Source organism: Indicator indicator, chromosome 14 (genome assembly GCF_027791375.1).
Source record: "Indicator indicator isolate 239-I01 chromosome 14, UM_Iind_1.1, whole genome shotgun sequence".
Taxonomy (NCBI): Eukaryota; Metazoa; Chordata; class Aves; order Piciformes; family Indicatoridae; genus Indicator; species Indicator indicator.
In genome coordinates this window covers 22,978,968-23,000,550 of record NC_072023.1, presented here as the reverse complement: position 1 = coordinate 23,000,550, position 21,583 = coordinate 22,978,968, and the positions used below count along the sequence as shown (strand labels likewise).

At 43.3% G+C, this 21,583-nt stretch overlaps 1 protein-coding gene across 1 annotated transcript in view; it reads left to right on the top strand.

Moving 5' to 3' along the window:
- The first annotated feature begins 9,325 nt into the window (after window positions 1–9,325).
- Window positions 9,326–21,583, top strand: part of PTPRO (protein tyrosine phosphatase receptor type O) — a 175,638-nt gene continuing 163,380 nt past the window's right edge. The window contains exon 1 of the mRNA XM_054386736.1: window positions 9,326–9,541. Within this exon, the coding sequence (XP_054242711.1) occupies window positions 9,326–9,541 (216 nt within the window). The remainder of the gene's footprint in view (window positions 9,542–21,583) is intronic.

The window sequence follows — 21,583 nt, the reverse complement described above, 5'->3', positions numbered from 1 at the left end:
CTTATCTTTTCTCTCTTCTCTGAATGAAGTTCACCCCCTAGGAAGCAAATTGTTTGTGAACGAAATGGGATTTTTATGAATATATTTATGATTTGAAGTGATTTGACCCTTTCTTACATAGCTGCAGGCTGGTTTTGCACACCAGGTTGCTTCTGAAATTGTTTACCCTGAGTACCCGGTAATTGCCGTGATTAATCAAACGGTGTGACCGATTGCTTTAAGCTGCACGTAGTTGCCTGATTGATTGACTCGGGTTTTCGTGAAGCAGAGGGAAGATGCAGAGTTCTTTCTTTAAACAGAGCTTATCGCTGCATAGGAAAACAATGGTGAGAATGCTGCCGGGGGGTTGGTGACAGTATTCCACCAGGCTGGCTTGGGGCTACACACTCCCACCCATAGATACCCCAGGCAGGAAAGCAACAGCATGGGATACAGACAGGGAGCAGATAAAATAACAGGGTACTGTAGCCTAATGAGTGAAAGACTTCTTTTGTCTTAATTTGGATTTCATACTGTTGTCCATCCATGGGCAACTTCCAGTGAGGAGAGATAAAAAATCTGACTGCAGACCTTGCAAGGTATTTTGTTTGGTTCCTTTTGGTACTATAGAGCATACAAGCTATACACTTCCCTCGCTTGCAGAGCCAGGAGACTGCTGTTTTAGAACCTTCAGATAATGCTCTGATACCCATGGCTGGGAACGTGTCCAGTTCTGGGCCCCTCAATTTAAGAAGGACATTGAGATACTTGAATGTGCCCAGAGAAGGGCAACAAGGCTGGGGAGAGATCTTGAACACAAACCCTACAAGGAGAGGTTGAAGGAGCTGGGATTGTTTAGCCTGGAGAAGAGGAGGCTCAGGGGAGACCTTAATTGCTGTCTACAACTACCTGAAGGGAGGTTGTAGCCAGGAGGGGGTTGGTCTCTTCTCCAGGCAAGCAGCACCAGAACAAGAGGACACAGTCTCAAGCTGCACCAGGGGAAGTTTAGGCTGGAGGTGAGGAGAAAGTTCTTCACAGAAAGAGTTGTTAGCCATTGGAATGTGCTGCCCAGGGAGGTGGTGGAGTCACCATCCCTGGAGGTGTTCAAGAGGGGATTGGACATGGCACTTGGTGCCATGGTTTAGTAGCCATGAGGTCTTGGGTGACAGGTTGGACTTTGATGATCCTTGAGGTCTTTTCCAACCTTAGTGATTCTGTGATTCTATGAATTAGTCTGCAGAATATTGTCTATGCCTAGGAAAGTAAAATTGTTAAAACCAAAAAGCTGCTTATTGAGGTTATTTGGGAAATGAGTGTGAAAAGGCAGTGATTTAGGGCATGCACATCTCTATATTAGGATATAGAAACTGCATACCATGAAGACAAAGATTTAAAAAAAAAAAAAAATTAGCATAGATGCCAGAGAAGAAAAGGATGTTATCTGTGCAAAACTGTAGCTCCTATGGTAAATTTCTGGGGAGAGATGTTTCATGTCAGTATGACTCAGATTTCTATGAATCAATAAGAGCCTCCTAGGGTCAGAAGAAGTCAGTACATTGTAGAGGTGAAAGATACTAAAGTTGGAGCTGACTGGGGTGAACCAGAACCCAGTCTTTCTTCTGGATATTTTTCCTTGTCATTCTGTTGGGAGGATAAGGAGCCTTGATTGTTCTGCAATGTAAAATACATCTGAATTACTAAGGATTACCCCCAGAAAGAGGTACTCATTTTAAGCAGTGAAGACCACTTGATTATTGGAGTTTTTCTGGTGGTGGTGCTTTGGGGTTTTTTTGTTTGGTGTGGGGTTTTTTTTTTGGTTTGGGTTGGGTTTGGTTTTGTCAACTTAAGGCTGGAAAAGGTGCAAAAGACAGTTAGAAATTCCCAGCCTCCTTATGTCTCCAGTCTGTGTGTGCCTTTGACCTGCTCGGATCATAGGCAGAAATGGAGAAGTGAGGTGCATATGGCAGGAAACATACAGGCCACAATACAAAATAAGACACTACATCCATTTTAAAAACCAAATGTATCTGCTGAAGGAGAAATATAAGAGCAAAAGAGACAACAGGCAGGGCTGGTTAAACCTACCTAAACTTGTCTTTTCAAACCTACCTACAAAATGAATCACATGGAAAGATCAGCTCCATGTCAGCTAGCAAAAACACCTTCACTGTTCCCCATTTGTGATCTTTTCTGTCTACACATTGGAGGCTTCAAATTTAACTCTGCATTGTTCTATAATCATCAATATTCATTAAACATTGCATTTGTTGCAACATAAGGAAAGACTATGTCATATTCTCCTATAAACAGTGTGGGTTGTTTTCCCAGAGTATTTTCCACCCTTTTCATCCATGGGAAGATGCTTGAGTTGGCTAAAACAGTTGTATCTAGCTGTCTTGTGGGCACAGGAGCTCATTTCACATTGATTTCCTTCACTCTACTGACTGTTTTATGTCTTTGTAAGAAAGTTGCCACACATGCTTTTGGAAGCCTGTTTTTTATCCCTGCTACCACCCATCACTCAAAACAAATGTATTCTTCTTTGGTGGGCTTTTTTTCTCAGCAGAACTCATCTGAATGTTTTAAGGACAGAAAATTAAAAGCTCTTTGTCATCATCATTTTAATGGTTGGACTTGACCTTGAGTGCCTTTTCCAGCTGAAATGAATCTATGATTCTGTGAAGCATTAATAGCTGGTAAGAAAGCTAAATATAAATGAATGTTTTTCTTGATGTAAAAATCCATTCACTGAACCTGCTCTGTTTCTCAGGCATCCTGTAGCATCCAGATACCCTAGGATGGATAAATAAAAGCTGCAAACACTGTTCAAATGTCAAATGGTCTTACAGGCTTTTACAGGTATGCTTGCTGTCTGCATTTTGCTGGAAGAAACCAACCCCAAAACAACCTAATTCCTCTCCATCTATTATTTCAGTGAACACTGCACTGTGTGGACAGTGTTAAAAGGAAAGAAATGGCAGACAAAACATCTTTCATAGGCTGGTGAGAAAAAGATTCAATGCCAAAGACAGATCAGATTTCTGTTCTTTTTTTTTTTTTAAGGGAAATGACCTTTTGTGGTATAGTTCACCACCTCTCATGCAGTGAAAGACCAATAAGCATTTGGAAGATGGTAAAGCTGTACATCTGAAGTGTGTCAATCATTCTTGTTATGAAAAGATAGATCTTAAAAAAAAAAAAAAAAGTCAAATTGTTTGTTAAGGGGGCTGTGAGATATTTTTAAAAGTCACAGCATTATCAGGGTTGGAAGGGACCTCAAGGATCATCTAGTTCCAGCCCCCCTGCAATGGGCAGGGACACCTTCCACTAGATCAGGTTGCTCAGAACCACATCCAGACTGGTCTTAAAAACCTCCAGGGATGAGGCTTCCACCACCTCCCTGGGCAACCTGTTCCAGTGTCTCACTACCCTTATGGGGAAGAACTTCTTCCTAATCTAAATGTCCCCTCCTCTAGCTTGGATCTCTTCCCCCTAGTCCTATCACTCCCTGACACCCTAAGAAGTCCCTTGCCAGCTTTCTTGTAGCCCCCTCCAGATACTGGAAAGCCACAAGAAGGTCTCCTTGGAGCCTTCTCCAGACTGAACAACCTCAACTCTCTCAGCCTGTCCTCATAGGAGAGGAGCTCCAGTCCTCTGGTCATCCTCCTGTCCTTCTCTGGGCAGGTTGCAGCACCTCCAGATCTTTCTTGTAACAGGGACTCCAGAACTGGACACAGTGCTCCAGGTGGGGTCTCATGAGAGCAGTGTAGAGGGGGAGAATAACCTCTCTCAACCTGCTGGCCACACTTCTCTTGATGATGCAGTCCAGGATACGATTGACAGCTCATGTTGAGCTTCTCAGCTATCAGCACCCCCAAGTCCTTTTCTTCAGGGCTGCTCTCCAGCCAGTCACTGCCCAGCCTACACTGGTGCCTGGGATTGCCCTGACCCAGATGCAGACCCCTGCACTTGGTCTTTTTGAACCTCATGCCACAGAGCCTGACTTTATCAAAAAGAAAACTAGGATAAATTTGCACTAGCATTCATCAGTGGCAACCTGTGCACATTGTCCTAGCCACCCTTCGTGCTTGTTTTTTGTTATGGCCTTATCCATTCCTGTCATTGGAATGAAAAAGCTCTGGGTGGGATTATATTTAAGAAGGATCCACACTGCTTTTTTTCATAAGAACATTTGTGACTGAAAAATAGCTTTGCTTCAGAAACTCCATGGACCAGGACTACTTCTACTTACAATGTTGGTTTTACTTTTTTTATAAACTTTATTTCATGCTGTGTTTATCCAGACTTGCTGAGGCCTATAAAGCTTCATATAAATCTGGGCTTATACTGCAGTTAAGAATAAATAGCCTGTAGGCCAGCCAGACTTGGTGGATCTGACTGAGTGTGGCTTTGAGGTTTTCAGGGGCAATGGGAGACTACAAACCTGAAACTAAATCCATGTAAGTGGCAAGCAGGAACATTCTTATAAACGTTTGAAGTCATGAAGCATCTCAATTTTTTATTTTCCCCTGATAATTTATAGTGTTATACAGTAATTATGCTGGTTCAGTTAGAATGCTACCTCATTAAATCACTGATTACAAGCAACCACAATAGTTTGAATTTATCAGGTCATTAAATTAAAGGTAGAGTTCTAGTGTTGCTGCTAGCACAGTCTTCAAGCAGTTGGTGAGATGCCTTAGGAGCTCTTGACAAAGAGTGCTTGTATGAGGTACTCTTAAAATGCAGGAGGATTTTGTTTTAATGATTTTTGTCTTCTAGTGACCTATGTCCTATAATATCTTAAAAGGGGAAGAGTAGAGCCTTGCCCCTGGGAAAGAACAACCCCATGTATCAGTACAGTTTGGGGACTGACCTGTTGGAGAGCAGTGAAGAGGAAAAGGACCTGGGAGCCCTAATGGATGGACCATGAGCCATCAATGTACTCTTGTGGCATAGAAGGCCAATGCCATTCTGAGGTGCATTAGAATGGGAGTGTTTAGTTGGTTGAGGGAGGTTCTCCTTCCCCTCTACTCTGCCCTGCTGAGGCCACATCTGGAATATTGTGTCCAATTCTGGGCCACTCAGTTCAAGAAGGACCTCAGGGTCTGCTTGAAAGAGTCCAGCACAAAGCCACAAAAATGGTGAAGGGAGTGGAACATCTTCCTTACAAGAAGAGACTGAGGGAGCTGAGGGCTCTGTAGCTTGGAGAGGAGGAGACTAAGGGCTGACCTCAATCATGTTAATAAAGATGTGCAGGGTGAGTGCCAAGAGGCTGGAGCCAGGCTCTGCTGGGTGTTGCCCAGTGACAGCACAAGGGGAAGTGGTGGAAGCTGAGGCATAGGAAGTTCCATGGAAACAGGAGGAAAATTTTTCTTCACTGTGAGGGTGACAGAACACTGGAACAGGCTGCCCAGGGGGGTTGTGGAGTCTCCCTCTCTGGAGATATTCAAGACCCACCTGGATGTGTTCCTGTGTGATCTGCTCTAGGTGCTCCTGCTCTGGCAGGGGGGTTGGACTCGATGATCTTTCAAGGTCCCTTCCAGCCCCTAACATTCTTTGATTCTGTGATCTCTCTGTCATATTTCTGTACACTGCATATCAAAAAATAACCCCTTCTCAGATTTTACAGTAGATGTAGTGAGCACAGACAGGGTTCTGGGAATTTAATTTCTGCTGTAATGTTCTGTTATGCATTTCACTGTAGAGACCCTCTGCTCCAAATTCTTCTCCACTTCACCATCATTCTGACAGGCAGACTCAGAAAGAATCAAAGTTCCTTAAACCTGCTCTGAAACCACTGCAGACCATCATACATCACAGCCCAAGAAAAATCGGGATGCCTTCCAAGAGCATGTTTAGAACAGATTGCTAGGGTAAAATGAGAAATGCTCATAGTGCAACACAATTTGGCCATATATCCACATGTGACCTTTGATAAATTCTGGGAAAAGATGGCAGGGATTCATGAGTGTCAGCCTTATGTGAGCCAAGGGAACTTGCTGGTGAAGGACAATCTGTTCAGGTAGCTGCTTTGTATTGCAAGAGCCACACAAACGCAAAGGTTAGAACACTTAGCCCTTGGTATAGGGCCTTAGTAACTGGGAATATATATCAGCTTGTACTGTGGCAAGGAGGTCTTTTTCACATTTCTGGAATGCAGAGAGGGGAAAGAAAAAACAAAACAAAATGGTCACATCACCAGACCCACAGTATCTGGCTCAGAATAAAAACAAGTTTGGCTCCAGAACAGGCTCCCCATCTGAGCATGTTTCTGCTGATTTTTTTTTTTTTTTCAAACATTTGCATGTTTTCCATTCAAATAAACTAAGGCATGCCACTGAATACTTCCCTCCTTTACTCATGGAGTGATAGAGTGTATTTCAGAGCACTTAGGGACCCTTTTGGCTATCACTGTACCTTTGATAAGGGGTTGAAGGTCTTCTGGGGCTTTTGGAATACCCTTGTACCAGTATCTTGCAAACACTTACAAACTGCCCTGTTTCTTGTGCCATGAGTAAAGGGATGATGTTTCATTTTATTGTTATTTTTTAGAGCTTTGCTGGTTTATTGATAGACATGCTGGTTTTATTGTTTAGATGCTGAAACAAATAAGGTTGCTGTTGTTTTCATGGTTCCCTCTTTTTCTCTCCAGTCTGTATTTACTTTTCACACCTCCTATTCAGAAAACAAGAATCTTCTCTTTGTTTTCCTCTTTCATGTACTATTTTCTTGCAATCTTAAGAAGTGCTTTGTATGACTTTCCAGGTTTCATCCATTCAAACAGCCTGGAGCCAGCTTCTCCCATATGCCATTCTCTGCTTATTAGCTTTGCTCACATTGTACCTTTTTTCTCTACTCAGGTGTAAGCTTTCCTTGGCAGCAAGTCTTCTGCTGCTTATGTCTGACACAATCCTGTGTGGCTGCTAGAAAATAGCTTTTAGATTTTTTTTAAATTTACCTTTTTTAAAAAAAAGAGAGAGAATTAATTACCATTTTCTGAAGTATTTTGTTCCATTAGCAGGTTGGAATCTTCCAAAGCACAGGCACTTTTTGAATAGGCTATCACTTTTAAATAGGATGCAATTATTACGTTCTTTTGGCTGCAATTTTCTTTGCTCCTACACTTAGACCAGGATGTTTTACTCTCTCAGTCCTCTAGTCAAGGTTTCATTTCAGAAATACTTCTTGCTTCTTCTAGCTATTGTTCACTCTAAGTCTTTGATTCAGATAGTATTGTCCTGAGGCTAAAATGCTACTAGAATTTTACATAATATTTGTTTTATCTTTTTAGGTGTCTTTATTCCTATTTATGCCATCATCTTTTTGGATGAGTGGAGGAAAAAAAAAGACTGCATCAAGTGCAATCTTAATGTCAAAACCCATTGATTATTACAATTTTAATTAGTAAGCAAGAAGCTCCTAGTTCAATTCAACCCACAGCTCTCAAATACTGATGAAAATCTTAATTTCCTGAAGAAATTCACTGCTCTGTCTTTCAGATAACCTCTCTCTTCATCCTAATCCTGTGTACTGAAGGAAATGTAGCTATGGTTAACCCCTTGCATACGAATTTCTAATGCTGCTTCATATACCAACAGACCGATGGGTACCCAAGAGAGGCCTGTGCCCTTTACTGGTAGCATTGAGTAGGTGAGTAGGTCTTTTCTCTCCCCAGCTTCTTATAAATGAAAATATGACTGGTATTTGCCTTCTGGAGATCTAAAATTGGTCTTTGTGCCAGTATCTACACAGGGCCTGAATTTCTTCTTCATTTTTTGCATTAATCCCCTTCAAGTGTGGCAGATCACTGCTCAAGGGCCCATTTTGGTACAAAATATGCACATCCCTCTCTGCCTTTGGCTACTTTGAAATCAAGCCTTTGTTGGTTGAAGGATGATCAAATTGTGTGAAAATAAAAAGTATGCCACATATAAGACAGGCAGGGCTCTGAAATGCAGGTTCATTATTGTTTAATTTAGTAACACTGTTAGAAAACAACTTTGTAACTGATCACTTTAAAGGATATTCCCACACAAATACAAGAGTTCATCTTGCCTAAATCATTTGGAAAATCAGAAAACAAATCCTGAAGGTTTGGTGTGGGTTTTTTTTTTGGTTTTTTGTTTTGTTTTGTTTTTTTAGGAAAAGTGGTGGCTCCTTACTATAAGCAATGCATCCACCTCTAGATCCAAATTTGCTCTGAAGTTTAATGCCCAAGATGCAGCCTTATTACACTTCTGACCCTGTTTTGTTCAGACTGATATTGGTTACAGCTCTGATAACTCACACTGGTATGAGTGAGCATGTGGTCAGTAGTAGTCTTCTAGTTTTAGAAAGACTTATCATCATAGTGGTTGAAGGGAGGGAATGTATAGGTGTTTTGTGGGTTTGTTTTGGTTCTCCTTCCACTTTTTTTTGGCTTGGGGACATCATCTTAAGCAACACTCTTGCCAAAAATAAATACCTTGTCTATCCTTAGGTTTGGAGATGGCTCTGATCAACTTGCAGGATTGCAGGGGGAGATAGGGTGGGGAAGACACAACAGAGAAGGTGACCTCAGGTTTCTCCATGTGTCCCTCTAATCACCAGGATGAGTTCACCACCCCTTGCAGGCTTATACCTGTACCTTCACCCTCTGGAGAGATGTCCACATGCTTTATTCTACCTCCTGAGAACAGCCGTAAGGAAGTCTGCATTGTTTCCAAACGCTGCTGCTGGTACGTCGGTACCGGCTGCTGCCCCCGAAGCTGTAGCTCCAACAGCGCCCCAGCTAAGCGAGCAGCCGCCACCTGCAGAACCCTAGCGCCCCGTGCGGGGTCGGGGCTGCCCGGGGCGAAGTCTAGCCCCGCCAGTAGGACCTTCGCGACATTGCTGCTCTCTGATCTCGGCGGGGCTGAAAGAGGCAGGAAAAATGACACTGGGAAAGGACTGTCGTTCGTGTTGAGGAGTGGCGGCGGGGATGCAGTTTTGCCTTCCTCCTCGCTTTCCCTGTCCGCGGAAGGGAGATGCCGTCTGGAGACGGAGAGCGAGAGCCGGAGGGGCGGTGTAGGGGGGACGGCGGCGGTGGCTGCCGGTTTCCAGAGCTGTCTTCCTCCGGGTGCTGGGGCAGCTGCCGCCGAGGAGCCGGCGCTCCCGGAGCCGGACAGCGACTCTCCCCACCCCTTTCCGTGGTGCTAGCGGCGCTATCGTCCAAACTCCTGGGAAGGGAGACACCCCCGTCGCCGCCGCCGCCTCCGTCTCCTCCCCGCCCTCCTCCTCCCCGCCTCAAACCCCAAATAAAAGGGGCGGGGGGCGGCAGGATGCGCCGCTCGGCGAGGAGGTCGGCGCTGCCGCCGGCCGCCTGATGCTGCCGCAATTCGCCATTGCCGGGTACGGCTCGAAGCCGGGAGGAGGGAGGCAACGGGAAGAGGCGGGGGACCAGGAGACAGAAGAGCAGAAGCATCCCTCGCCCGGCACTCCCTGTGGGCCGCTGCCGCCCTCCCGCCCGATGCCCAGCCGCCAGCGACTGGGGGCCCCGGGGGCCCGATCCTGTCTTCTCTGGCTCTTTGTGTTGCTGAAGGTAAGTGCTGGGGAAGGGGAGGGGTGCGGGTACCCTCCCTTCCCATGGCCACCGCATCCCCTCCGCGCTGCCTTTGTGTGTCTTCCCGGCGGGAGTGAGGGCTCGGGCACGGCCGGGTGGCCGTGCCCGCTCCGCCTCTCCCGCGGGGCGGTGGAGGAAAAGGCTGAATCCCGGCTGGTCCCGCTTTGTGCTGCCGCAGGCAGCTGCGCAGGAGGCATGTGGGTTTGGCGAGAGGAACAGGGAGGTGGCAGTGCCGCTCCGCAGCGAGCGATCCGACGGGAGGTCAACCTGCTCCGCCGTGCCCTGGGGCGAGATGCACTCCCGCCCCGTGTATCCCCCACCGAAAGTGGCAGCAGCAGCCCGGGGGAGTTGCGGCGGCTCTTCCTCCCCTCCTCTGCCTCCTCCAAAGTTATTTGATTCTCATCAGGGCTGCCGATCGAGAGAGGGGCGATGAGGGGTTTTGGGGGTGTATTGCCCAACAGGGCCGGGCCGTGGCGGGGGGCGCCGAGCTGTCCATTCAGCACCGGTCCCTCTCCCTGCCGCCGCCCCGGTCCCTATCGGGGAAACACATCCCGCCGCGTCGTGTTTCTCTCGTTAAATATCTTTTTATCTTAAACGCGTCCCCTCCCCACAAGAGAAGCGTGATGAAGATGGAGCTAACAAAGGGGCGGGTGGTGTATCGTCGCGGGTTTATCGTGGCGGAATTACCCATTGCTTGCGGATCAGCACCGTGCGATGTTCGGGCTCAGCCGATCTTCTCGGCAGATTAATTTTTCAAAGTTCTGCTTAATGCTGCAAGCTTGATTTCACATGACATCTTTTTACCTTTACGCTCTCCCTCATTTAGTGGTTTCTCAAGCATACTTAATATGCTCTGTGTAACTTCTGAAAGAAAATGTATGTACTGCCTGGGTGAATACCACTGACTTAATGTCATTACCCTAAAGTACGTGTGTTCAACACTACTAAAAACTTTGTTGTATATGTGTCAGTCACTGCTAAGAAGAGCTCTGCAACTAAGGACCTGACCTTTCAGAGTCTTATAAATGTAAATGTCCTATGGAAATCAGCAGGACTCGCTGTGTGAATAAGAGTTTGCAGGATCATATCCTAGAACAGCAGTGGTGTCACTTCTGAAACTGACATTGCATTGACAGAACTATTTAAAGGGAGGCTTTCACAGCATCTGTTCACATATAGTAGTCAACTGTCAGCTGTCTCATTTTCATAACCGCTGAAACATACATTTTTGCAAGATAAAATGCTAGTATGCAGACAAAATTTTGCTTCTTGAAATTTGGTGGTTTTATTATTATTGCTTTTATATATATATATTTCTAAGAAAGTAAGACTGGAGGTTACAGCCCAGCAGAAAGGTGAAGATTATAGTTTGCTCCTTAATACAGAAGTGCAAACAGTTTAAGGCAGCTATTTTATCCCACAGTCACAGAGTTCATATTGCTCTCAATCCTTTATAAAAAAATAATAAATTAAAAAAATCAGTGGTGGGTGTTTCATTGTTTAGTTGTTTGGGTTTGTTGGTTTTTTTTTTTTTTTTGGGGGGGGGTAGGGTGTTACTTTGGGTTTTCTGTGTGAGTGGGGTTTTGTTTTATTAGTATTACTGTGACAAATTCTTGTAATAAAGCAAGACAAGAAATAAGTAGCTTAAATTTGCAAAATGACAGTTTAAAAAAAAACTCTCAAGGAATTTGGTACGGTTTGAAGGTAGCTAAGGCCTCAGGTTTTCATTCTGTTGGGAAGTAGCCATCACTTCTGAGCCAAATAGAACTCGAAGAAATACAGGACTGGAATGACAAAGAAAGCTGATGAGTATTCATAGAATTCTGTGGTATAAGAGAAGGTAAAGCTGTAGCTCAAGATAAAGGTGCATCAGTAATGCCACATGACTGGATTACGACTTTGGTTGGGCAGCAAGTCTACTGCAATTACTTATATGCTGTTATTAGGTGCTACTGTAAGAGGAGAACTGAGGCTTCAGAGGATGCTCAGAGTACACACACTTACAGGAAAGAAATTGGGGAAGCAAGAGTAGTGCTTGTTTCAGATCACTGGAATAGGACCATTTTACTGAGACTGAAATTCCCTGTGTTCTCTTTAATGTCTGCATATTTTTTGCAGTGACAAATAACTGAAAACAGCTAATTTCAAAACAAGGCAGTTCCCTCATTTAATGCTATTTAGTTCTGCCAGTTTGACTGAAGTAAAACTAAAATTATCCTGCCTCAAGTTAGTAAATTGATCATTAACTGTACTAACTGTAAAGTATTAAACTGAAGTATTAACTTCACCTGGAAGTTAATCTCCCTGAGAAAGCAGCTGCATTGAATTGGTCAGTCTGCAGACAGACAAAACTGATGTCTGTGTGCTTGCTGTTTCAGGGTTAGCAGCCCAAATGTCACTTGCTGAGCTGTATCTGCTTGATGTGGCCTTGTTGCCACTGACTTTGCACAACGGTAAAACTGCTTGAAGCACGTTTCCTCTTCTCTTCCAATTGCCATTCATTACACCATAAAATATAGAGCCAGCTTGTTTCAGTTGCTGGCATTGTCTGAGGTTGCTGGTATGGTCAGTGACAAAAGGAGATCAAACTCCTGCCCACTGCATGTCATGTGCCTGATATTGTTGCTCACGGGCTAACAATATTTAGTTCTCTCTCTTTCACAGTACAATGTGAATGCTTTCAATGATTCAAGACACTATTTTTTTTTTTCTGGAAATACAGCAATATGATCTTGAACCTTTACTATTCCCTTCAGTAGTTTTCTTATGTGATAGCTGGTTTACAAACTAGCAGAATCACAGAACGTTAAGGGCTGGAAGGGACCTTGAAAGATCATCCAGTCCAACTGCCCTGCCAGAGCAGGATCACCTAGAGTAGATCACACAGGAATGCATCCAGAAGAAAGGCATTGTGTGTGAGCTCAGATATTGGCATTGATTTACAATATTTGGGTGAGGAACAGGGATGTGTCTTGCTTCAGAGAAAAGCCTCCAACCATTCTGCTGTAGGAATCTCTTAGTATGTTGCCATTTTGCAATGGGTGTGGGTCCTCTGGTGTTTCATTCTAAATGCCTGGGAGGCATAGTCCTTATCGACTTTGTAAAAAGGCATGGCTGATCACAGCTGAGAGGAAAAGCTGTACTTCAGCTAAAGAAACAGCAAGAAAAAGTAGATATGTTCTCTGATACCCGTAACTGATGTTATCTTTCCCACCTTTTCTAACTGCAATCCAGTAACCTTCCCATAGATCTGCAGTGAGCTTTGCTCATTTGAGGTACTGCCCTGGATTATGTGACTGGTATGTCAGATGTTGCATGCTGTTAGTAGCTTGCACCTGGGTGATTTTATGTTTTCTTGTATATTTTCTTTTTTGGGTGGTGGAGGGGGACAAGCAGAGATTAGGTAGAGGACAAAAGCATCTTAAGTGTGCCAAACCTGATGCTGGGACACCACAGCATCAATGAACAACGAAAAAACGTTGTCACAGTGCTTCTGTGTAGAGACTACATTGGAGGGATGGTGCTTTTCAGGAAAATTGTCTACAAATACAAACTTTTCTTAAAAAAAGACATTTCTTCTTTCCAGGAAACTTCCGTCTTTTTGTGTAAGTCTTGTGTATGCTCTTGAGGCTCTCCATATAAAGCAACACCCTTTTTTCTCTCAGCAAGGACACCTTTTTATGCCTAGCAGGGTAGAGTTATGCCCATTGCTACATCAGTGTATTTGGCTTGGCTGAGACAGAGTTAGTTCTCCCTGCAGAATCTTTCATAGTGCTGTGTTTTGTAGTGGTAGGTGGAAGGGTGTTGATGACACCCCAGGGTTTTGGCTGCTGCTGAACAGTGCTTGCACAGCACCAAGGCTGTGCTTTTCCAACATTTCCCCCCTGCAACAGTAGGCAAGATCTGGGTGGGGACACGGCCAGGCCAGCTGACCCAAGCTGACCAAAAGGGTATTCCACACCAAATGACACCAGCTGAGATAGAAAAGCTAAGGGAAACAAGGAAATGGGGGGTGGGGGTGGTAGGGGTGGGGTGCATTCATTAATGCTGTCTGTCCCCCAGACACCACTATGTGTATTGAAGCCCTGCTTCCTGGGGTGCAGCTGGACATCATCTGCTGATGGAAAGCAGAGAATGATATTTTTGTTTGCTCTTGCTTCCATCTGCACCCCTTACTTTCACTACTTTTCCTTTATTAAACTGCTTCTATCTTGACCCATGGACCTCTTGTTATATTTTCCCTCTCCCGTAACCATCTAAGAAGGGGAGTGGTCAGAGAATTGCTTATTAAGTATGTTTTGCCCACAAAAGCCACTAGAACATTTTTTTTCCTATCAGTGTATAGCTGAAAAGAGGAAAAGCTGTATGAAAGAAATGTGGCAACACGTACTAGCTGCCATGTGCACAACGTGTAACAGATGAACAGAGAGTAGGAGATACTTGAAACAGAAAAGTAACCTTGCTTTTCACAGCACTGTGTAATCTTGAATGAGTAAAGCCAGTGAAGGGAGCAACTCCTGAGGAAGAAGTCTGCTGCCTTTACAGTAAGGCAAAAGTGATGCATTTTATTTCTGGAACTCCTTCATTCTTATGCTAGGAAATTATAGTGGTTTTTAAATGAAGGAGTTCCAGAAATAAAATGATATGCATCATGTCTGGCTTGTTGTAAAGATAGTAGATTGCACCAGAGCAAGAGTAGTGTGAGCTGTGCTCAAATTACTATGCCTATCTTTGCATTTTCTCTTCTGCTGTATGAGTGTACTTAGAGAAGAAATGCTTTAGAGTATGCATCAGTGATGGGAAAACTGGTGACACATAATAACAGGGAAGAGAGATCTCAGGGGATATGTTTTGAAGGGAATCCATACACTCAGTTTTCAGGTGTTGAGGCAGCAGCCTAGACATGAGAAGAGAATACATGGGATAGGCACTGCAATTGGGTGGAAAACACGTTTGGGATGGAAGAATTCAAGTGGGGCTTTTAGGCATAGGGATTGAGCACTTCAGAAAAGCTGAGTGAAGATAACAGAAGTCAACAGCTCTGTGCTATTCTACGGCAGAAATTTTAACATGAGGCAGCTGTTTGTTTGGCAGGTATGAACCTCTTGGGGGGAAATAATCCTAAATTCCTTTTAAAATACTTTGGGGAAAACAGGTAATGTTGCCTGTTGATCTAACAGCTGTGATTTTTGAAATGATTTAGCCTCAGTGCTCTTTAGGAGGCTGAGATGTGGCTCTTCCAGTTATATCGGAAGGATTTGAACAACTGTAGCTCCTTCATGTGCTATAAACTTGTAGGTTCACACTTTAGTTATGTTGACTTCTGACTATACAATACAAAGAACCCAGTCTCTAAGTTGTCAATCAGATCAGGAATTCCTTCAATTTTAAGAACCTTTGATCATTTCCTCTTAGAGTAGACACATGGCTGTGCAGCCACCCAAGAAGATCTGGACAAGCTGGAGAGCTGGGTGCAGGCAAACCTCTTGAAGTTCAATAAGGGCAAGTGCAGGGTCCTGCATCTGGGAAGGAATAACAACAGGCACCAGGACAGGTTAGAGGCTGCCCTGCTGGAAAGCAGCTCCATGGAGAAAGACTTTGGAGTTCTGGTGGAGACCAAGTTCTCCATGGGACAGCAATGTGCCCTTGTGGCCAAGAGAGCCAATGGGATCCTGGGGTGCATCAAGAAAGGTGTCCAGCAGGGCTAGGGAAGTTCTTCTATCTCTCTACTCTGCCCTGGTGAGACCACACCTGGAATCCTGTGTCCAGGTTTGGGCTCCCCAGTTCAAGAGAGACAGAGAGCTGCTGGAGAGATTCCAACAGAGAGCCAGGAGGATGCTTAGGGAACTTGAGTGTCTCCCCTATTAAGAGAGATTGAGAACCCTGGGGCTGTTTAGTCTTGAGAAGAGAAGACCAAGAGGGTTTCTCATCAATGTGTATAAATATCTGAGGAGTGGGTGTCAAGTGGAGGGGGTCAAGCTCTTTTCAATGGTGTGCAATAATAAGACAAGAAACAACAGGTACAAGCTTAAACATAGAAGATTTCACCTCAACATGAGGAGAAACTTCTTTACAGTGAAGGTGACAGAGCCCTGGACCAGGCTGCCCAGGGGGATTGTGGAGTCTCCTTCTCTGGAGACTTTCCAAACCCACCTGGATGCATTCCTGTGCAGACTCTCCTGGGTGATCCTGCTTTTGCAGGGGGGTTGGACTTGATCTCTGGAGGTCCCTTCCAACCTCTAACGTACCATGATACTGTGATCCCTAGAATCAATCAAGAAGGGGCTGCTCTTCAAGACTGAGAGGAGGTCCCCAGAGCAGACCACAGCCTGTCCCAATTGCCTTGTAAACTGCTGCTTGGCACGTGGCTGTTAGCTACACCACAGCTTTTTCAGTTGTTTCCTTGTTGTCCATAGCAAAGCCACTTTAACACAGAGAATCGTTACTCCTCATTGACCTATCAAACTGAGAAGGAAGAGTAGTGCTCATTCTGCTCATAAACAACAAATAAATTTTTCAACCCAAGTAATAAAGGAAAAAAAAATTTTCAACCCAAGTAAAAAAGGAAAAAAAAAAACCCAACACCCTATTAAAATGTGGTGAAGAACAGTAGAGGGAATTGTTAGAGGAAAAAAAAAAATCCATAAAAAGAATGCTAATTAGTGTTTTCCCAAAGTACTGCAAGGCAGATTTAAGCTAAATTTAAAAAAAAAAAAAAAAAAAAAAGGAGAGAGAGAAAAGAAAAAGAACATTTTCCACCAACAATGAAATTAATTTATTTATTATTTGCTTAGCACTGCTGTGCCTGGCTTTTTTTCTGCATGCAAAGTATCTGCAGATGCTGCCTGAAGTCAGAAAGATAGACACATCAAAATAAGGGTGCTCTAGATAGCTGAGGAATGATTATCATCTACACCAGTTGCTGGTATTCTCCAAGGGCTGGTACACCTTCCAAACAGAAATGTCACAATTGTCTTCCTCCAGAAGCTGAGCAGAGGGGTTTTTTTGGTTTGTTTTGCTGCTGTTATTTGCTGCTCTTGTTTCATTTGCTTTTGCTTCCTACAGGATGTTGCTCATCAGAGCTTCTGGATGTTTACATCAGTTTAAAACATAAAAAAAAAAAAGTAATAATCAGTGTGACTTTAAGCCCTTCAAAGAAAACCCATTGCTCTACAAAAAATGCCCTGGCTCACAACAGTTTCATGAAAGCAGCTGTAAGCAGGGCAAGAGAGGAAAGAGAAACATCACTCAGATAATATTTTTTTTTTCTTTAAGAGAATTTTTCTTGAAACAAAGAGAGCATAGCCAATAGTCTCTTGTAGTCTGCTTACTGTAAATTAGGAGATTTGGTCTTTTCCATAATAATTAATGTGACTTTAAGCTTTTCAAAGAGAACCCAATGCCCTAAAAAAATGCTCTAGCTCACAACAGTGTCATGAAAGCAGCTGTAAGCAGGGCAAGAGAGGAAAGAGAAATATCACTCAGATTTTTTTTTTTTAAGTGAACTTTCCTTAGGAAAAAAAAAAAAAGAAAGTAAAGAGAGAGCATAGCCAATATTCTGCTGTAGTCTTCTTACTGTAAGTTAGGAGATTAGGCCTTTTAATAATTTTCTTTCTCTAATTTGGCTGCCCCTGCCTAATCTTGCACTGATATTATCTTGAGTCATCAGTGTCTGCTTCGGACGAAAAGATTCTGATGTCACAAAATCAATATCAGAAGATCCTGTACTGTAATCCCTTTTCAGGAAAGTCCATTAAATCAATGCCTCTCCTTCTGTGAGTAATGACTGTAGAATCAAGCCCTCTAATTCTGCTGTGTGAGGGAATAAGCAGATGGGATGGGATTTCTGCATAATTAACTAGCAGTTATTAAATACAACAAGGGAAAAAAAAAAGAGGACATCTTCTGAAAGATAAATAAATACAGAGAGAATCCTTAAGTGTATTTTAAAATAATAAAGAACACATAAGTGTATTTTAAAATAATATCTGGCATAAAATTAATTAATTTTACTATGTTAAACAAACCTCCTTTTTTTTTATTTTTACATGTATTTTTACAATCTAGCTCAGGACTCAATAGGCTCTGAAGCCTTGTTGGGTTTCCTCAGCAGCACTGATGGAAAGCATGCAAACTCCAGAATGGTGACACCAAAATTTAACAGAAATGGAGGCACTCTGTGAATAAGAGTCATAATTTTGTAGACTGTTGTTGATGTGCAACACTGACCTCTGTTAGATGCAACCGGAACTGCTGGGTTGCCTTTGATTCTTAGGATGCTGGGAGCTGAGATTCTTAGGATGCAGAGAGTCTACTGTGCATCTGGGAATGGATCCAGAGACCAAATAAAGTCAATAGAAGTCTTTATGTTGCTTTAAATGGGCTTCAGATCAAGCTGCAGCAGAAAGACCTTCAGTTTCAGCCAGGTGATGCTGCGAAGGCTGACATGCAGCACAGAGCTAACCATGATGTGCCAGTGACCTTGGGCTCACTGCAGTGGCAGTGGCACAAACCAGAGGCCAAGGAATGGTTTTGGGTTTTGGAATCTGAGAGTCTGACAGCTAAAAATCTGCCCATCAGATAAATTTTGAGTAACCTTCTTGATTAGGGAGTAGCTGTATTGGCAAGAATTGGTGTGTTGATATCCACTGCTGGAGTCAGCGTAACAGAAGCAGACTTGAATGCCTCTGCTCTTACAGAAGGAACTTCTTTGCAGGAAACTTCAGTAATATAACTCGTGTTAGGCAAAAAATAGGGTGGGTTTCTCCTGACAGAGCCATTGGTCTCCTCTTTCTCTGCATATTTCAGGGACTTCAAATAATTTACATTTATGTATATTTCAACTTATAGCTAGCTACCTTTGTTGCCCCTGTAGCCTTTACAAAAATACTTGTGTGGATGGAAACCAAATTCTGCATCACTACCAAATGTAATAGACACATATGGATGTGCAGGGTACAGCTGGTCCCTGATTCTCTGAAGGACTATCTGAATCAAAAGCAATACCAAAACCTGATCAGAAGGGGCCTTTGAATTTCAGAACATAAACTCCTGTCCTGCTCTACTTGGGTGTAGTCTGAACATCTCCAATTTTTCCCTAGACATCTTTACTTAGAAAACCTCTTATTACCCCACAGGAAAGGAATGACACTGAAATAGCCTTTTTGAAAGGCAGGAATTTGGACTCAAAAAACAAACAAACAAACAAACCATGGAGCTCTCCTACTAACCTCCCTGACTGGTTTATTTGTTTGTGGTTTTCTTTAATTAATTAAAAAAAAGAAAGAAAAGCCCACACACCCAACCAAAACCCCCCAAACAATAACAACCACCACCCCCCCCCCCAAACAAATAGAAATAAAATTAAAACCAAACCAAAACCGAAGTAACAACCCAAAAACCCAACCCCCAAACCAACAGAAAACCAAACCCAATTGTTAGACCATCTTTCTTTGTAGGATTTAAAATGCTGGGTTACAGTCACAAGGTTTTTGCTGTCACTTTCTTGCATTCACCAGCTCCTTGGAGCTAGAGCTTTAAATATAACATCAAGGATAAAATCCTTCGAGCTGCTGTTGTTAGGAAGTGCCTTTATGATCACTTTAACTTTCTGCAGAGTCAGGCAGGTATCTGCCATTGCTTCACAGTCATTTCACAGGTTCACATTTATGGAGAAGGCTTTTTGATTGAGTTGTGTTTGGTGGTTTGTTTCTTATTTGTTTGGGGTTTTGTTTTGTTTTCCTCTTCTGACTTACACTTCTGGGAGGAGAACCAGGTCATCACGTATTTTATAAGCCTAGGTCATAGGCATGTGGGAAACCATTAAAGCTTCCATACAGGGTTGCTTGTGAGCAACACAAATTAAAGGCTGTTGGGGTGTGGCTGGCCTCTGCCTTCAATGTGTTAGTGCTGGAGCAGAGGAATCAATCATCACTATGTTCAGTGGGAGAAACTTGTAAAAATCAAGGTTGAAAGAATGCATATCTCTGGGGAATATGGGGAATCCTTTCTGGAACTTTCCCCTATGCCTTTTTGCATTGATAACTGAACCACTGCTCCTGAAATCAATAGAAGATTACAGGGACTCGATACATTTAATGAGCTCCAAAGGAACAGTTACTTTGGGCTGTGATTACAGCTTCTGCTGCCTGGCTCTGCATTAGACTAACATTTTATTACTAGTGATTTATAATGTCAGAGAGAAAGATAAGGGTGGTGATTCATTAGGTTTTATTTTCACAGATTTTTGCCTTGCAAATACGTTAGCTAATGCTTTCAGATCTTTCCTTGTCCATGCTAAAATACAGATTGTGTTTACAAGGTAGAAAATTAAGTGATAATATTAATAAAAAAAACCCCACACCCTCTTCCCCACAAACAAGCAGACAAGAAAAACCCCAAACAGAATAAACCCACAGCATACCAAAATAACAAATCTCACCTCCCCCCAACATTAAAAAAATCCACCAAATGGTTGCTGTTCTATGGTCCTTACTTGCTTCAGTTCTGTTCTATGTATCCTGATTTCTAAACAATATGACCATTAAAAAGCCTTCTACTTATAGCTTTGGAAAGCCAGATCTTCCAGTGAATAAAACTAAAGCATATTTCAAATCTCTCTCAAAAAAAAACCCCAAAACACCAACCAACCACAAAAATACCCCAAAAATACACCCTCCTCAAATAGCAAAACACCCAAACAAAAACTTATAATGTCATCTGCTAGATAAGCAAAATTATGCTTTTTCGTCTAAAGACCCCATAATGCCAGATTTAACTGATTTGGGGAAGAAGAAAGACTGCTTTGTGGAATGTGCTTGTCATTTGCGAAGTGAAAGGTGTCAGCAGAGGGTGTGAAGATGTCTTGGAGAACAGAGCTTAAGCAGAATGAGCTGAGTTTATAGAAAAAGAAAAAAAGACAACACAAAAAAGCCCCAAACCTCTGCACCGCTACATATTTAGCACAAAAGAAGTGGATAGAAGGGATTTCGAGATGTCATGCATGGCCTAAGGTGGATCAGCTGTGCTCAGACTGCGGGTTCAGAAAGTTCGTTCTCTAATCCCAGCTCTCTTCAAAGCCAGGTTTAGCTGCGCTGAGCTCTCTGCCCTCTGCTGTGCAGAGGGTGAAGTGAAGGAGGAGCCCTCGAAGTTCACTTTGTATGCTGCTGTGCCTATCAGAACTGCAGGGCCTTGGGGAAAGGGGTTAAGGCAGAAATGGCTCCTCGCCTGCAATGCAATTTACATCACTGAATTGGACAATTGCAGAACGGTAGGTGTTGGAAGGGACCTCTGGGGATCATCAAGTCCAACCCCTCTGGCAGAGCAGGACCATAGAATCTAGCACAGGTCACACAGGAATGCATCTAGATGGGTCTTGAAAGTCTCCAGAGAAGGAGACTCCACAACCTCTCTGGGCAGCCTGTTCCAGTGCTCTGGGACCCTCACACCTCCTCACCTGCAGTGCTGCAGTTTATTATTCCTTCCCAGATCACCTAGTTCCACCCATTTCAGTTGACAGCAATAATTTGGAAGGCTTACAGATTATTAAAGCAGGTATGGTCTGACAGTTGCAAGTCATGTGGATACAGGAGTTTCACATATGCTCTGGTTTGCTGCTTCTTTGTGTCTTCTTTGGGTTTCAAAGATGAAGTAGTCTAATGGTGTCAGATGATACCTGGGTGTGATTTTTCACATTTTTGTTTGTTCAGAAAACTCTACATTCTATTCCTCCAGTTCTGTGTGATGGATGCCTGATAATTGCTGGATGACCACTGTGAGTTTTTGTAATGGTAATGAAAAGTCTTTTTGCATTAAAAGATGAGATGAGAGCCCGATCTAAATGAGGGGAAGCAGATGGACTGCAGAGATGTGTCTGCATGCTGCACCTAGGAATGCACATGCTATATTAAGAAGGCTAATAGAGGGGAAGGAGATTGTCCCCTTCTGTCCCCTGATAAAGCCATTTCTGTGCTGTCAGAAATGGCTGTAGAATAGGAGCTCTGGGAATTTTCTCTGCTGAAA